General features: G+C 46.5%; 1 protein-coding gene across 1 annotated transcript in view; it reads right to left on the bottom strand.

Annotated features, from left to right (window-relative positions):
• Positions 1 to 4,964: 4,964 nt before the first annotated feature.
• The window catches only part of NUAK1 (NUAK family kinase 1), a 71,663-nt gene continuing 58,375 nt past the window's right edge, over positions 4,965 to 18,252 (bottom strand). The window contains exons 5-7 of the mRNA XM_041754795.1: positions 13,481 to 13,600; positions 11,310 to 11,442; positions 4,965 to 9,592 (exon numbers count right to left, since the gene is read on the bottom strand). Coding sequence (XP_041610729.1) covers positions 8,439 to 9,592; positions 11,310 to 11,442; positions 13,481 to 13,600 — 1,407 coding nt within the window. The 3' untranslated portion in view covers positions 4,965 to 8,438. The remainder of the gene's footprint in view (positions 9,593 to 11,309; positions 11,443 to 13,480; positions 13,601 to 18,252) is intronic.

Below are 18,252 nucleotides of genomic sequence, written 5' to 3'. Positions count from 1 at the left end.
GGCCATGCCTGTATCATCACCCTGCTCTGGGCTTTGAAGATGTGGTGATGCTCTATTTTATGTGATGGAAGTTGTTGCAATGCCGGATGCCAGACAGGTCTGTGCCACTAGCCTGGCATCCTGTTTTTCCATATGGCTCCAAAGCAGTTGCTTTGAGCTCTCAGTCCCCAGAAGTGGGGCTCCCCTGAGGTATATCAGCACAAGAAAGAGCATGTAGAGCACAGTTGGGTGTGTATGAGTACACAGCTTTGGACAGAAGAAACCCAGCCACTGAAGGCCTACTGCACCCTCTACTGAGTTCGGAGCCACATCATGTGCTCAGGATGGAGAAAGGCTACTCCTCCATCTCATTTCACTCTAAGGGAGTTAAGAAACCCAAACCAATTCTATTAATTTTATCTTCTGAGACTGAATCTCCTAGAACCTGACACCATATTTCTTGGACAGTGCACTGACTGGGGCCAATGTCATCATTCCTGATGGTGTCCATTTAGTTTCTGCAGGAAAATGCCATTTACGTGGACAAGGATGGTGACAAGATGGGGCTTATGATCAAGATGTCTAACTTGAGGAAGGATCATCCTGGGGGTACAATGGAACAGATAAGAGCTTGGGCTCAGAAGCTGGTCAGCCAGGCTTGTGTTTGAATCCAGCTCCACATTTAATGTAGTTGGGTGACTTCGGCAAGACACTGCACATTTCCAACATTGTTTCCTCACCTGTACAAATGGAGATAAGGGTATATCAAAACATTAAAGGAGCATTAACAGAGATGATGCAGGGTCACCCGGATGGCTCGGCCAGTTAAGTGTCTGCCTTGAGCTCAGGTCATGATCCTGGAGTCCCAGAATTGAGACCGAAGTCAGGGTCCCTGCTCAGCGGGGAGCAGGCTTCTCCCTCTTCCCCTACCCCTCTCCCTGATCCTGCACTCTCTCTCTCTCTCTCTCAAGAAATAAAATCTTTAAAAAGAGAGACATGATGCCTACAAAGGGTAAGCACACTGTCTGCATGCAGCTCAGTAAATACTCAGTTAATATTTATTGATATTATGCTGGTCTTCCCTGTGGGAAGCAGACACAGGCTGACAGAGCCATCGTTATGTGTCCATCTGACTCCATTATATTTTCCACTTTTTAATTACTACAGACTTGAAAGCTACCCAGGAAGTTAGGTTGGGGTCAGGTGACTGAGTAATGGCCATGGGAGGAGGGTACACATGATGTACCCACATTTGGGCTTGACCCTTAAATGGTCTTCACTTGTACTCTTTCTATCCCTCATTTGCACAGCAAGAAAGGAGGACCCCAAAGATGGCAGCTCCACAGGATGGAGAAACTCAGAGCTCTGTGTGGCTGTGCAAAGACATGACAGAGAGTTGCCCAACACATACTGGACCTGGTAATAGTAAGAAATAATCATTTATCATTTGAGTCACTGACATTCCAGGGCTTGTTACTTTAGAATAATATAGCCTCTCCAGATTAATTCACAAATGAAAACTGGCATAGGGAGTGGATGGGGAAACTAGTAAGTCAAGACACAACACATAGTCCCCAGTCAGGTAGAGATGAGCACCATTAATTTTTGATCACTAGGACGATAATTGGCGCAATGTTTAAAAATTGATTGCTAATTTCCCCCACAATTCCCTGCTGGAGCTAGACAGTTGTGATAGCATGGGGCAGGTTTTATGACACGAAAACCTTAGTCTGCACTATCTGGTCTCCATAGAGCACCACTGCTGCTCCACTTCCATGCCCCAAGCTTTGCATGATTCTGTGGATTAAAAACATCTTCTCCATAAATTTCAATAAATTGGCAGTGAATTTTTGCTGTGGAAACATATTCTTATTTAAAATTGCTTGCCATGGCATGTATCTCATCTGGGGACCACCTGTCAAAGGAAGCGGCTATATGTAATTAAGGGGACACAAAGTCATAAATGATCATAGCCAGTCCACGTTAGAACTCAGCCACATATGTTTAGCAAAACACCACACTCCCTGGACCATGATTGCCCTATGCCAATGGACCAGAAATTAACCCTATAAAGCTCTGTTTTGAAGACCCTAGGGCCTTTGCATGGACTGTTCCCTTTGCCCAGAATGCTCACTCTTCCAATAGCTAGTTCTTCAAATCTCTGTTCAAATATCATCTCTTCAGAGATGGTTTCCCTGACTACTCTTTCTATAAGAGGTACCTCCTCCTTTAATTTTCTATGTCTGCACCCATTTCCTTCATAGCTCTTATTATAATATGTGATTTTGACTGGTTTTATTTATTATCCATTTTTCCACTAGATCTAAGTAACCATGAAATCCATCTAATTTCTAAAATTCAAGGTATATGAATTAATTAAAACTTTTTCAGTGTTTAAACCAGTTTCTGCTGGATTTTCTCATAACTGATTTGACAGCAAATATCTTCCTAACAAATATATCACCTCTCTATAGTGTTATATTGTTGTCTTTCCTGACACTATCTGTATAAATTAGAAATTTTCTGATGTCAGGGTACCTGAGTGGCTCAGTAAGTTAAGCATCGGACTCTTGATCTCGGCTCAGGTCTTGATCTCAGGGTCATGAATCCAAGCCCTGTGTTGGGTTCTATGCTGGGCAGGGAGACTATCTTAAAAAAAAAACTATCTATCTATCTATCTATCTATCTATCTATCTATCTATCTATCTATCATCTATCTATATCTTCTATGTGTCAAGCCCCGTACTAGGTATCTTATTTTATTTAATTTTCACAATAACTCTGAAAGTGATGTATTATTTAATGCCATTTTATAGATGAGATATTGAGACCCAAAGGTATAACTTTGTTTCATTAACTCTGTGTCCCTTCTTTTGAGGGAGCTGCCCTCCCCTGAGCTCATGTGGTTCTGAAGGAGCTGTCATTCAAGAATACCACAAGGGTAGGCACATGATCCAGGCGGGCCAATCAGAGCATCTCTCCATCTAGACCCTAGAAGGGGGCAAGAGTGAGACACCTGACCCCAGCAAAGACAATTACACTCCTTCCTTGGCTCATAAATGCTAGAATAGTAAGCATCTCTCCTGACTCTGGGATCACACACTAAGAGTACCTCATAACACTGCCACTACCAGGAGGTAATTTGCTGCCATGTGGAGAGAGCCTGCCCAGGAATGAAACCCACATCCAGGGAGAGTGAGTGAAAAAGAGGCCGATGGCATCTCTTGAACCCCTGGATCTAGCTGTGCCTGAGACTTACTCCTTAGACTTCTCAGCTACACAAAGCAATAAATTTGTCCTATTCCTTAACATGGTCTGAGCTGAGTTTCTGCCACTCTCCATGATAAGAATAAAGTGAGCACCCTATAGAAGCTCCATAAACGTTAGCTTTCTCAATGTTCCTCCTTAAAGTGACCACTTCGCATTAACCTCACCAACCTATCAGTTGCCATGCCATGCCAGCCACTCCTGCTTCCTCCCTTACCCTATAGGTCACATTTAGTGCAGTCTCTAGGCCATGCACATGCTATTCCCTCTATGTGGTCACTGAATCCTGTCTTAATTTTCCCCTTTGTTCCTTTAATAGTGGCAGGAACCACCACAAGAATTAACAACCAGGATGATTGCCTTGAAACGTCCTATTTTAAGAAGCAGTGAATGTTGCCCTGTGACGAAAGGACTATGGTTTTCTGTGCATAGTGAGTTTTACACTCAAGGCAACTTCTCAGAAATTTTCATTCCTTCTTCGCGGACCCATTAAAGTTGGGTAAATTCATATACCCACCAGATAAATGAGAAAACAGAGGCACAGAGACTCGAAGCAGTTTGTTTCATAGCAATCAGCAAGTCCAAATCAGAATGGGGATTCTTCCCACCGCAACCCAGCTGGAGACCAGCACAGACATGTCCTAATTTGGCAGCCCGCGTCACAAACATCCATTCCCCAAACTTCTACCATACCAGATACCTGGTCATTTCAATCAATTAAGCTCCCTCAAATTGGCTTGCCAGATAAAATACAGGAGGCCCAGTTAAATTTGAATTTCAGATAAAAATTTTTTTTAGTATAAGCATAACCCCAAATTGCATGGGACATACTTATACTAAAAAACTATCCATCGCTTAACTGGAGGTCCTGTGGCCTTATTTCCTAAATGTGACAAGCTCTATCAGATGATCTCCCAGTAGACCAGAGATTCAAATCACAATTTCTTTGGAAAGTCAGACTTTTCTTGCATGGATCCTGAAACACAGCTATTCAGCAGAAGCATGACTCTAATGTTTGATACTAGGGTACGGTTTGATGTCATTTGCTATTGAGACAGGGGATCCAGTCTTACACTATTATTTATTCCTCTTTCTAAGAGCTTCCTGGAGGGTCTGTTTGAGATAGGAATAATGCTAAAATGGGACTCAAGATGCCATTTTATCAGAGGCAGAGCAGTGGCCTTCCCCACGGAGAAATATGGCCCATTGATCTTGAACTCTGAGCCATCAGACTAGCAGTCTGGCTGCCCTGGGAACAGAGGGGGCTGCCCAAGAAGGAAAAGGTAGAGGAAGCTGAACCATGAAGGGAAAGCATGACTGGTGTTAACCTCCGATGCTGTCTCTAGTCCAGATTGAAGGAACCCAGTCAATAGTGTCTTCTGAAACCCAGAACTAAGAACATGTCAATCTGGGAGCTATGAGGTAAACCAAGGTGGGTCATAAAATCAGGGATAAATTGAGGCTGCCAAAGGAGGAGAAGGATAAAGCTGTTGTGCAAAGAGGAGCAGAAAAAAAGGGTCTGTAGTTCTGTTGGCTCCTCCTCCTCCAGTTTGGGTTCCAGCTGCATGGCCAGCTACATTTCCCTTTTCAGAAACTTCAAATAAATTCCCATTTTGTGCTGAAGCTAGCTTGGGTGGGTTTCTGTTACTTATGGCCATTCTGTCACTTAACTTAATTAACGAAGAGGAAAACAACCAAATAAAGACACAAGGTCCCGCTTCAGTTCATTGCAATTTATTTAATTTAAAAATAAAAATGGAAACAAAACAACAACAAAAAAAGAAAAACAAAACAAAAATCAGTTTCCAATGAAAATACAAACACTTTGGGTGGTTATCCAGCTTTTTCCCCCCCGTCGGCTGTTCTGGGCTCAAACCAATCAAATGACCGAAAACCAATTTTGACCAGAGCCATAAAGCATGTTGCACCAATTAAATTACACCAATATATTATTATAATACCTTTGAAATGCCTTTCAGACCAATAAATAAAAAAAGACAAATTCAAATAAAAAAGTCAACTTTTTATTACCAAAAAAAAATAGAAATTAAATAAAAGTCACAACACGGATTTAAAAAAAAAAAAAATGTGCAGTCAAGTTTCTCTCCCTCTCTCTCTCTCTCTTTTTTTTTTTTCTTCTAGGAATGATACCATGCCAGTAAATCCCTACAGAACATTTCCAGTTTGGCAATAAGCAGTCGATCATTCACATTTGTACTCAAGACCAGGCCATGGCGACATTCCCCTAAATTTCCCCCCCTGAAAAGCACTCCCCATCATCTGAAGAAGCAGCACCTTTTAACAGGGATGGAAAGTCAGGGAGAACTTAGATTTTTCATTTCACCCAGGGTCTTGAAGCACGTCCTGAAAACTGATCATGCCTTAAAATTTACCAGTACAAAAGAAGTATAGTTCTACTCCTTTGGCAGATCTGTAAACTAAGACACAGAGAGGCCCATGGAGGCCAGGAAAGGACCAGGAGAGCTAAAGTGGAATCTCCTGCTTGGTCCACCGGGTCATAAAAGTGTCTCTCACTTGTAATTCCATGGAAATGAATTAAGCATGACTTTCTTGGTTGGGGATTGGCTGGTAGGGATGATAGGACTTAATCACGAAGCAGGGAAGCTGCATGTCAGGGCTTTTCTCTCTATTCCAGGTTTTTCCTTAAAAGGACAGAGTCAACATGGCATCTAGAATTGGAGGATGTTAGCAGAATGTCAGAACCAGGCAGGGCCTGAGAGACGAGCTAGTCCACCCCTCCAGCCCTCAATAAAGGGAAACCTAAGGCTCCAAGACACTGCAGGTGCCTCAGACCAGCAGCTGGTTAGCAGCGCACCAGGATTCAACTCAGAACTTCTGCCTCGAAGTGAAAGACGGTCTTTGCCACAGTCCACTGTCTGGGTTTATTGACAAAAGAGAACATGCATGTGTGGGGTTTTCTGTGGAGGGGAAGATGAGAAGTAGAGTGATTTTCCTTAAGTGTCATTTTAGAAGGATGGCAAGTATTAAACAGATAGGATCACTTGGCAAAAGGAAAAAAAAACACATCAACCAGTAGGTTGGTGTTATACCTTAGGCATATGCACAGCTACCAACTAGGCCAGCTACCACACATGAGGGACCAGCAGTGTGGCAGGACAGTCTGTCCAGAACAAATTACATAAAAATGAGACAAGGCATGGGGAGCCCAGAGGTTGTGAGATGCCCCCCCCCATGCACCCACATATTCCCCACACATAATTTGCTATCTAGATATATTTTCCCTTTGAACCTATACTGGAGCTCAGGAAGAAGGTGGAATTGAAAGAAAACAGAGAAGCTTCCCATAACACACCGCGCAGCTCAACCTGAAAAAATGCACAAGCCACATCCCCAGAGCTGGTGGCAAGGGGGAGAAATGGATCCACCTCCTTAAGGAAACGGCAGTTTCACTCCGAGGATTGCCTTCAGGTGAATTCTTTCGCATCTCCCTATAAGCTACTGTCTGTTGGTTTACCCCAAAATACCCCCCAAAACTAGTCTTCCTTATCTATCTTTGTGGCTACCAGAGGTTGACCATCTTGAAACAAGGCTTTCAATTTGCCCAGGCCAGTAGGCTCTGAAGTCATCCCAAATTCCCCAATGAGATCATGAATTCTAAACCCAGTATCTGAAGATGTCCCATTGTGGGACTGACATCTTATCACCTATAATCTGGGTGTCTAGAAGTTAAATCCCTAGTTATGTTACTTTTTATGATAAGAAGTCCTGCTATACCTCTTTCCTGCCTACCTCCAGAACCATCTGGATAGCTTCTGAGGAAATGTTCCCTTTTCTGTACATTTCCTCCCAACCCACTCTCCTCTTTCAACACCTTATTCATTTAAATGGGTGGAACTTTCTTTTCCCCCAAAGCCTAGGACTTCAAACCCATGACAGAAAACCTAGATACAGGGGGAGCACCTTCTGCCTACCTTTCTTTTCCTCATCCAAATATCCCAGCTACCCACTAACTCCCTAGAAGCAAACTCACCTGCCCCTGCAGATTCTACACTTGGTGGATGGGAAACCGTCTGCTGTTAGTAAACAGGGTAAATGGTTGAGCCAGTTACTCTTTTGGAGACTGTGGACAGCATCACATCTGAATCATGCAGGTAAGAACCCAAGAGGCAGCATTCCAGTTAATGATGAGATGTTAAGGAAATCAACAAGTTGCCCCTTTGCTGGTGTGGATCGATTTCCATTCATCTGTGCAGAGACCACAGAGGGTCCCTAGCTCTGTTACACACCAGAGTTTTGACCTCTGATACCACCAGGTTTTTCCCTGTCCATCCTCGGGAGGTTGTGCTGAGGAGCAAGGCAGACATCAGGAAAGAAGAGGCAGACAGCAAGAAGCCCAAAAATCACTATGGGCCAACTCTTAAGTCCTTAGTGGTGTTCAGAGCACTCTCTCTCTGACCCGAGGCCTTGTCTTCCATTCAAGGTAGAGTGGAAAATTAACAAAGGCTGCACTAGGGGCGTGAAAGACAAGCATAGATCCCACAGGATGCCTCAACCCAACACTTCCAAGGGCTTAGCCCTATCAAGGATGGCAACCGCATGGCATGAGTGCTACTGCGCCCTTCCTGTGCCCAAGGCAGCCACTGCTATTCAGTCACAGCACTCCTTCCCCCAGTGCTCGGGCCTCTCTCCCAGCACACCCAGCAGCCACTATCAGTCAATCACCCATTCAAGTTCACGTGGCTGAACTCTACTTGCCAACCCCATGCAGTCAGACCAAGCCTGCTAGTGCAAGGAGGGAAGCAGTGAAGTCTGAGCTCACCCAAGGCAGATGGCCCCAGCCTCTCTGTCCCTCCTCCAGAAGCATTTGGACGACTTTTAGGGATCCGTTCCCTTTCCCATATGCTTCCTCCCCATCCTCTTCGTGCTGGCCAACACCACCTCCCCTGGACAGCTGGTCCTCTCGGAGGTGCCACAAAGTAAATGCCAATTAGGACCCCAATTCAGAATGGCAGTTGGCAGGGCTGGCGGAGCGCCCACTTCTCCCTTTTAGGTGCCGGCTCAAGCAGGCAAACTTGGCCGAGCATGACGGCACCGAGCCGTTTCTTCAGTCCACGGTTGCTGCCAGCAAAGAGGTACCCAGCCTGCTCGCACAGGGTCATGGGTCCCGCTCCTCCCCGAGCCCACCCACAACCCAGCCCCGCCCCGGGCAGCTAGTTAAGCTTGTTGCAGATCTCCAGCGCTTTCTTGTAGACCTGAGTCACATCGTCCATGTCCATGAGGAGGGAGAAGCTGCTGTCTCCCAGCCGGTTCCGGTACCGCTTCAGGTACTGGGGTCGCGGCCGGTTCTGGAGCCCCTCGAAGTCCTGGATCTGCAGGAAGTTCTCCGCGGAGACGCAGCTGCGCAGGCGCTGGCGGGCCGGCCGGTTCTCCTGCAAATCCAGCAAGTCCAAGGAGTCGCTGGACAGGACGCTGTCATCGCTGATGACGCTGGAGGGCCGGCTGTAGCTCCGGGAGAGGCCCTCGGGGGGCGCGCCGGGCTCCAGCAAGGATTCCAGTGTGGGCACATCGGGGCTGGCCAGGGCCGGGTCCGTGCTCCCTGCCGAGTACTTGCTGCTGTGTTTCAAGATGCCCTTCCTGCGGCAGGAGAGGCCGAGGACGGGCCCCCGGGCGGGGTCTGGGGGGCTGGGGGAAGGGAGGCCGCTGCCCGGCCCGTCGTGACTGTCCAGCAGCTCCGAGGACTCGCTGCGCTCCGGCGACGAGTAGTAACCCGACTCTCGCTGCTGCGTCTTCTTGAGGATGCCCTTCTTGGGCATGGTGGCCGACTGCTTGGGGCTGAGCTTGCCGGGCACGTCGGCCTCGGGGGAGCTGGGGACAGCCACCCCGGTCCGGCACACGTCAGGCTCTATCTTGAAAGCAGACGGTAAGGCGGGGCTCACCACACCTTCGATGAAGCCCGTGCTGTGGGAGCGATGCTCGCTGTTGCTTCGCTTCTTCAGGATCCCTTTGGGCCTCTTGGAAGTCAGCTTATTCGGGCTCTCCGGCACCGGGTCCTGGCCAGACTGCGCAAAATCATTCTCTTTCTTGGACTTCTTCAGTGACCGCTGGCGCTCCAGCATGACCTCAGAGGCGCCGGGTTTGGCCAGGCCCTTGATTTTGGCATCAGCCTCAGCCTGCAGCCCCGTGGACCGGTGGTGCCAGTCAATGATGCGAGCCAAGAGCGGGGACTCAGAGTTGTGGAGGGCGTCGCAGTCACAGACGCTGCTCTTATAACCCCAGTTCACCCACCAGTGGTTGGCAATGTCCTCAATGGTGGCCCGGCGGTCGGGGTTCACCATCAGCATCCACCGAATGAGTCCTCGAGCGTCTGTGGCACGAGAGAAAAAGAATGATGCATCACATGGAAGCCTTTGGCCTTGATGGGGGCTGACACTGCAGGAGTGATATGATATTTCATATGCATATGAAAAAATATATAGGCATATACATATGTATTCTTATGCACAGAATCTGTGTTATAAATTCTCCTGCTCACTAAAATGTATTCGTAGCCCCAAAACCAATACCCGGCCACTCTCCCTATCATTTGCTTACATTCACAAAGTGGCAAATAATTGGAGTTACCCGCAGCATGTATGCATGTTCCCAGCTGAGGTGAAAGGAGGTGATAGGGCCCTGTCTTCTTGGTTCCACTCTCCTACTGTAAACAAATGTACTTTTCACAGCCTGTCTGGTCCATGTTTTCCACATTTCTGTCCTTTCTGTTGGTGATTTTGCTGTGTAAAATGGCCCCCCAGCATAGTGCTAAAGTGCTATCTCTGGTTCCTGAGTTAAAGAAGGCTGTGATGTGCCTTTCGGAGAAAATGCCTGTGTTAGATAGGCTTCGTTCAGGTAGGAGTTATAGCGCTGTGGGCTGTGAGTTTGATGTGAATGAGTCAACAAGACATTTTAAATGAGGTCTTATTTCTGTCTTTCAACAGAAATATACATGAAATGAGGTCATATATTGATCAGCTGACACAAATATTGTGACCAGAGACAGAGCCCTGTATTTGCCCTGGGAGCAGTGCTGCTTCGTATTCACTAACTCAGTGTGCATAGCAACTTTGCAGGACATAACCACCACAAAGGATGAGAATCACCTGTGTGTGCATCCGCATGTGTAGCATGTCTATATACAAACATCTGTGTTAACTGTTTTCCAAAGAGGGCCACCTGGACATACATGCTCTCCATTCAGTTTCCTATCAAGAGATGGAGCTTATGATCTTGGTTGCTTTGACCCATAGAACATGGCAGGAATGGCATTATCTGGCTGCCCAGCACATACATTAAGAAGGCCTGGAAGCCTCTTCTTCCTCCACCATAGAGCCCTGAGCTGCCATAGAAGATGTCCAGGACTCCTCCTGGAGAGAGAGGCCTAGAGAGGCACCTCATGGAGAAGGAGCCCACATGGAGGAGCACGGAACAGCTGTCCCACAGCCAGACCCAGCCCAGATGCCATCTGAATGCAACCGTAGGAGAAACACAAGTAAGGCCAGAGGAGCTCTAGCCAACCCAGGGAATGGAGAAATGTGGTACCTAGCTGTTTAAACCACAAGATTTATTCAGGGCGGTGGGCGATAGAGTTGTTATAGCAATAAACAATGCAACAGTGCCCACGTGCCATGCCCCTGGCTGGGAGCTTAGTAGTGAAAAAGAGCAGTTGCCACTCTCATGGCACTGAGTCTAGTGAAGGTGGTTTATACGACCACATGGACTAGGAAGGATTTCATGTGGTATCTCTTCCAGTGGAGAAACTGAATCCAAATGGTAAGGGACTTGCCCGGGTTCACATGGCAAGCAAACAGGACTCCTAGCCTGCCTGTTGTAGAGAACATTTGTCTTTGAAATTCTATTCGGGAAGGTTTTGGCAAAGCACCCTAGCAAGCTAGCTTTGCCAGTAGGCAAAAATCTGGAGAGAAAAAGAAGAGGAAAAGCAGGAGACTCCTTACAGACCTTAAAAGGAAGCAGAACGAACCTGTGAGCTACAGCAGGTAAACCAACCACTCCCACTCAACCTCTGACCCTCTAAGGGCACGCACCTGACGGCTGCGTGGGCTCCCGGTACTCTCCACTGCTGATCTGCCGAATGAGGTTTTTGTGATCAAAACCATCGAAGGGCATTGTTCCATAAACGAGAGTGTAAAGCAACACACCCAGGGCCCAGCTGTCCACCTGGAGCAGAGAGACAGGACACACAGGAGCTCAGAAGCAGGTTCCGGGAGGCCTTCTGGTCCATTAGCATCACAGCCTGTGGGCAGCCACCCCCAACGACGCCAGGAACTGAATTTAGCACCTGGTAGACAGGATCCCAGCACAGCCTGACAACTAATATGTGGTGCAGCTGTGCACTGCTTCAGTGCCTGACCTTCCCATTTCAGAAACCAAGAGTCTCAATCTATAGAAGAACTTTCTTAAAAAGATTATCTTCTTGGATCCTCAGTATGATGTTGTGAAACAGGTAGGGCCTAAATTATTTTCAACCCCATTTGACAGGTGGGAATACTGAGGCATAAAAAAGCTAAATGATTTCTCCAGACCCCCTCCTTGCCTCCATGATGGGTGCAAGACTGGGACACGGGGCTCTTCACTCTGCGATTCCAGGCATCAGTTCCTTCTTGCACCTTATTCAAATAGATCCGGGGCTGCAAACCCAAATGCTAACAAGAGCCAGCCGTGCAACAGCCATGAACAAAGCAGGAGAGAATGTGGGATACACCCAGGAGTGCTGGAGACAGAGACAAACTGTAGGATGCGTGGACCCACCTCAAACAGGCAGCCTCGCCTTGGCTAACTGCTGCCACACAGCAACGTAGGCCAGGCCCAGCACTGCCAGATCCTTTTGAGAAGTCAGAAACCAGACTGTTATGTGGTATCTCCTAATTATTAAACGTTTAGTTCATTTGCCTTTAGAAAGACTAATGTGTCCAGATAAAGCAGGCCTGCTGGCCAGATCACAAGCCACCAGCTTAGAACCTCAGGGAGATCATCAAAGATCAAAGAAACATTCATTACCTACGATAAATGTACAATGTCACGTTTCTAGAGTCTTGTAAATTGAATCCAATGCTCCTCCCTTACATTCTTATTTTAGAAAGACTTTCTCTTCACTGCAATTGGTAGAGGCACTTGGCACCCTTCTCTTCACCCTCCAGCCCTGCCTTCAAACACTCTTAGACAGATAAATATTTGGAGGGAAACATTTCAACTCACTGAGCGGCTGCTATTTAAAGGATAAGGAATGGATGAATTTCTCTGTAAAGAGAACCATCCTTTTAAAGAGAATAATCACTCACAACTCACCCATTTTCAAAATAACATTTTCACATACACATCTCTTACAGTGGCCCTGAGAGATTTAGGCATATAAAGAAATGTATTTCTTGTGCACTAGAAGGTGTAATGAAAACTGTATTTCCTTAGAAGAGCCTGGTTTGAGTGTCTGCCTCTTGGTTTCTGCTCAGTCATGATGTCATGGGGTCATGACAAGCCCGTGTTGGGCTCTGCATTCGGCTTGAAGTCTGCTTGGGATTCTCTCTCTCCCTCTCCCTCTGCCCCTCCTGCTCATGCTCACTCTCTCTCTCTCTCTCTCTCTCTCAAATAGATGTATAAGTCTTAAAAAAAAAAAACACTCTGTATTCCTTTAATCAAAGGTATATACTATCAAAAATGTATGCAAAAAAATATTTATTGCATAGTTAGGGGTTTGGGGTTTGTTTTTTGGTTTGTTCCAACAGAGAAAAACTGAAAACAATCTGTCTAATTCTAGGGACATGATTAAATTATGGTATTCATACAATAAAATATTATGTCATCATCAGAAACCATGTTTTAGGTAATAACAAATTCCAAAAATGTCACAATATAATTTTAAGCCAATAAAAGGCCACATACACATAGGTATACACGTATGTATAATGATTGCAATTTTTTTTTAAGTGCAGAGATCAACACTGGAAAAAGGTCTAAAAGAAAAGTCACAAAAATATTACATGGTTATCTCTTGAGGGGAGATTACAGGCTACTTTATTTCTGGGTTTTTCAAATTTTCTTCCAGGTGTCTATATTGTGGCTTTTACAATCATATAATGAAAAGCTTTCTTTGCTTGCTTGCTTTTTTGTTTGTTTGAAGTATTTCTTAGATCCACTTCTTGCCCTCCTTTCTTCCTTTCCTCCTGCACCCCACCCCCATACATAACAGCAATATGCTCACCTCTGGCCCCCGGTAAGGTCTCCCATTGACAATCTCAGGAGAAGCGTAGAGTGGGCTCCCACAAAATGTTTGCAAGAACTTGTCCTTCTGGTACAGGTTGGAAAGCCCAAAGTCAGCAATCTACAAAAGAGAAGCAAGACTCAGAGAGGCCCATTAGCGTTCTAGAGTGTGCCCACGGTAGATCATGTGAGCACCCGGGCACCGGGGTGTATGTGCTGGCTGGGTCACCATTTTTCCTCCAGTCTTCAGTCTTTATAAAAGAACTAGTCCACAGGACAGGGCCAGTGACTCCTATCTGCAGTCCTGGGCATGCACAAGGTCAGCCATATCTGTGCAGTACACGCTCTCTTGCTTACTCAAAACTGCTCCTTGCATGGACTTGACTTTCACTTCAGTTTGGACCTGCCCTGAGAAATATCCACACAATCAAGGCTTGGCATTCCTGATGCATACAACAGTGCACAAGTAGTACCATCTGTAGCCCACCTAAAACCACACAGCACCCACAGGGACTTTGGAAAACCCTGAGCAGTGCCAATGATACCACCTATCTTTTCATCCACCCCCACTCTAACCAGAACTCTAGTTTGCCAACGCATGACCCTAGAGGAAGTGGACTCAGAGTCCTGGATTCTGAGTCACCATATACCAGCCCAAACTCTGCTACTAGCCATCTATGTGACAGGGAGCAGGCCCCTTAGCTACTCTGAGCCTCAGCATAGCCACCAGAAAATGGAAACCCAGGATCTTTTCCTGTTCTGGATCGCAGGATTATTGTGAGGGAGGATGGGAGAATCAATCAATCAATCAATCAATCAAGATGAGACCATGAATGTAAACCTTTAAGTCTTCAAATTCCACACAAATGTTCTACCTAACTCTGCTTCTCTTATGCTGCATATCCCTTGGAATCACTCCTCTGTCTCCTGGTTTCTTGAAGCATTTTACTTCTTGTCCTTCATGGCAGCACTCTTCCCTGTGTATGTGTGTGCATAAATATATATAATCACATATATACACATCACATATATATGTTATATATGTCCATATACACATATATAGAATATATAAACATATGTACACATGTATACACATACATGTATACATAAATAATAAATTCTCCTTGCCCATTAGACTCTGAGTCCCGTGGGGCAAGTGGCATGTGCCACATTTTTTCCCTCATCTTTGTGTCATCCACTGCTTAGCACCTGCCCCCCCAATACTTTTCACTTAAATAGGCAAATACTTTGAAAAGCACAAGATGGTTAATAGAAAATGCAGAAGAAGGGCAGCCCTGGTGGCTCAGCAGTTTAGTGCCACCTTCACCCCAGGGTGTGATCCTAGAGACCTGGGATCTAGTCCCACGTTGGGCTCCCTGCATGGAACCTGCTTCTCCCTCTGCCTGTGTCTCTGCCTCTCTCTCTCTTGTGTCTCTCAGGAAGGAAGGAAGGAAGGAAGGAAGGAAGGAAGGAAGGAAGGAAGGAAGGAAGGAAGGGGAGAGAGAGAGAAAGAAAGAAAGAAAAAGAAAGAAAGAAAGAAAGAAAGAAAGAAAGAAAGAAAGAAAGAAAGAAAGAAAATACAGAAGAAGAAGAAACTTAGTCACCACGTCTTTACTGAACCACCTCCAAGTATTAGGCACTGTTCTGAGCACTTCACCCTCTCTAATCTAACCCCACCTAAAGCCCATTTACACAACAAAGCGAGTGTACCTCAAGCCACTTAACTGTACAGCTAAAAATGGTTAGGATGGCAAATTTCATGTTACGGCTATTTTGCCACAATGTTTTAAGCCGATCAGGAAAGCGAGGTTTAGGGAGATGTGGTGATGCATCTCAGGAGAGCTGACTGGGAGGCGACCATGTAAGGCCGGGCCTGCAAAGCTCCCGTGCACCGGGCACACAGCACTGCCCCGGGTGACCTGCAAGCTTCCCTCCAGCCTTCCGAGGAGCCACCAGGCTTCTGCCATTCCCCAAGCTGATTTCCATTTGCGGCTGAGCGATTCACATGCCCAGAGTGCAGCCCAGCCCCAATGGCGCTGAGGCTCTGTTTTGAATGCAGCCCCAGAATAAGCCTATTTTCTAAAAAGTCGCCCCTGAATGAATGAATGGAATGCCATTGAAAGCAGCTGGTGTATAACCGCCCTCAGAAAACGCATTCTCTGGGCTCAGATTGCATTTAATTGCCCTGAATTCCACTTTCTTATCAAGGCCTCTCATTCGCTTGCAGGAAGTTGGTTAGAAGCTTATGAAGTGTGCCCTGTCCATCAGAAAAGGAAGGGAACGGCCACAGCCCCAAAGCATGTCCTGAAGTCCCAGGGCTTCATCCTCGGCAACCACAGCCAAGGTGACGCCCAGACACTGCACAGTGTGCGTCCCAAGGAAAATAATCCCCTTCCCACCCCTCGATGTCTGCGGCTTCCAAATACACACACACACACACACACACACACACACTCATGGGCGCATGCGGATCAACCACCACAGCATGCAGATCCCTGCATGCACACACGCTCACACAGCAGAGTGCTCCCTGTCTGGGCGCCCTCGCTCTCCGTGCAGCCGGCCTGAGAAGTGTGTTTATGTTAAGGCCCACTCCCATCCCCACAGACTGATGTTTATCAGCCTCTCCCAGTAAAACTGTCATTGCGGCTGACAGAAGATTAATAGAAATGTAGATTAGTTCGTGTTCTTGGCACTTCAACGGAAAAGAAATATTAATCAACACACACACTCGCACACATGCACACACGCATCACAGTTCTCAAACCTTGAACCACCTACACTGGAGCTGCAGCTCTTAGATTTCAGGCCCTATGGAAATTCTATCAACTATAAGAGCGGAAATGGCCACTGGTTATAAAACTTCTCAAAACCTCAGTTTCTTATCTGTAAAGTGGAAGTAAGAACAGCACTGACCTCCACAGTGTTGTTGCAAAAATTAAATGATGAGAAGTATGTCAAATGCTTACAACCGTCATTGGCACAGAGTTGGGCCTCAAGATATATTTGCTTCGCACCCTTAAATCCGTATAGTAGCTTTATCAACTTTCACGATACTTTAATCAACACTGATTTTCCATTTCAGGTAATTACTTCAGGCTTCTTTCTCAAATAAATAGACTTTACAGAAGGAAACTGAACTACATAAAAATATTAAGTAAAAGATATGAGGCCAAAGGCAAAAGCCAAGAAAACAGTGAAAGAGAAAAAAATTGAAAAAGCTGAAATTTTGAGAAACAGTGATAACAAAACAAAAATAACAATTAAAATTGTACTTTGCTGACACATGGGTAACCTCTTCAGAAAGACAACTACTCTGCATTTTTGCTGGTGATGGGGTTGTCTACCTGCCCCGTACAGGCTCAAAATCATGTCCCCATGCTGGGCTGGTATCCCAGATAGCTTGGGCTCTGGAAAGGAATGGGAGAAGCCAACATTCAGGTCCTTAATTTTGGGGAGTTTTTTGTCATCACCAAGCTGTTCTAGAGGTGTGCCCCGCTGGATAAAATTCAGAGTTAGAAAGATGAGGTAGGAAGTGATTATCTACATTTATAAACAGCCTTCACTGCAACCTCCATGCACCATGAAGACGCTGAGCTGAGTGAAGCCAGGCAGGTGCGAGAGGGTAAATACTCCACAGGTGCACTTAGACGAGGTACCTGCAAGGGGCGGGGGGGGGGGGGGGGTTAACCTCAGATCTCTGTGGATAATCACTGTGAGCTCGCCGATGAAAAAGGAAGTACTTGCTTACTGGTGGGTAAACGCTGAAAATACTGATGAGGTCGATAATATAAGCGATGGGCTGATGGTCATTTGCAGTGTCTGAGAGGAAGTGCCGTGGACTGAACAGATTGGAAGACCGGGGGCTAGCCTTGGACCCGGCCCTCCTGGGTGATGGGCAGGCTCTGTAAGTGACTCAGTCTCCCCATCTGCCAAGTGGAAATAATAACAGAACCCACTTCAGGAAGCTGTGTGGGGACCAAAGAACAGGCACAAAAAGCCCTTGGAACAGCCTTAAGTCCTGGGAACTCTAGAGTACAGCAGTCATGGCATAGCCAGCAATTGGTCTGCTGAACAATTGTCAGCTAAAAGCCAATGCCCACCAAAGCCCAGGGAAATTATCATCTCCCACTTCTGGAACAGGCATGCCCAGAGTGAGAGGCTGCCCCGCACAACGGGACAAGTAAAGGATGCCGGTTTGAGAGATTGGGTTCAAATCCTAGCCCTATCTCTTACCAGCACTGAACTTAGGTGGTGACAGACCAGCAGCTTTAGCACCAGCTGGGAAATGACCGTCCCGAGAATCTGGGGAAGCTCTTAACTGAGGGCACCTCCAAGAAGCAGCCTCTCAGGGGACGCTAACGAGCAACCCGTCACAACTCACCACACATTCAACACAGGCATCCCTATGTGGGTGCTCTGGCCACTGTGGCCCAAGCCACCTGGCCATCAGCCACCATCAGCACTTGGAGAGTCCCTTCCAGGAAGAGCTGTCTACAAGCTGCCTACAGCTTAGACTGAAGCGAGAACCAAAAAAGTGTCCTCGTGTGATGTTCTCTTAGGTTTGGGGCAAATGTGGGGGTAGAGGGTAGAATTGATAAGACACCTGGCCTTCTTAGTCGAATGGCTTTAGGTTTGCAGCCAGGCCTGTTGCTAATATTAGCTGCGGGAACCTCCCCATCCATAAAATGGGGATAATCAGACCCACCGCAGTGGGGAAATTCTGAGAGCCAAATGGTAGAAGGCATGGAGAAGGTCCGCATGGGGCTCAGG

The sequence above is a fragment of the Vulpes lagopus genome, chromosome 5 (genome assembly GCF_018345385.1).
Source record: "Vulpes lagopus strain Blue_001 chromosome 5, ASM1834538v1, whole genome shotgun sequence".
NCBI lineage: Eukaryota > Metazoa > Chordata > Mammalia > Carnivora > Canidae > Vulpes > Vulpes lagopus.
The sequence above is the reverse complement of the archived record's forward strand: the minus strand, read 5'-3'. Positions and strand labels throughout refer to the sequence as shown.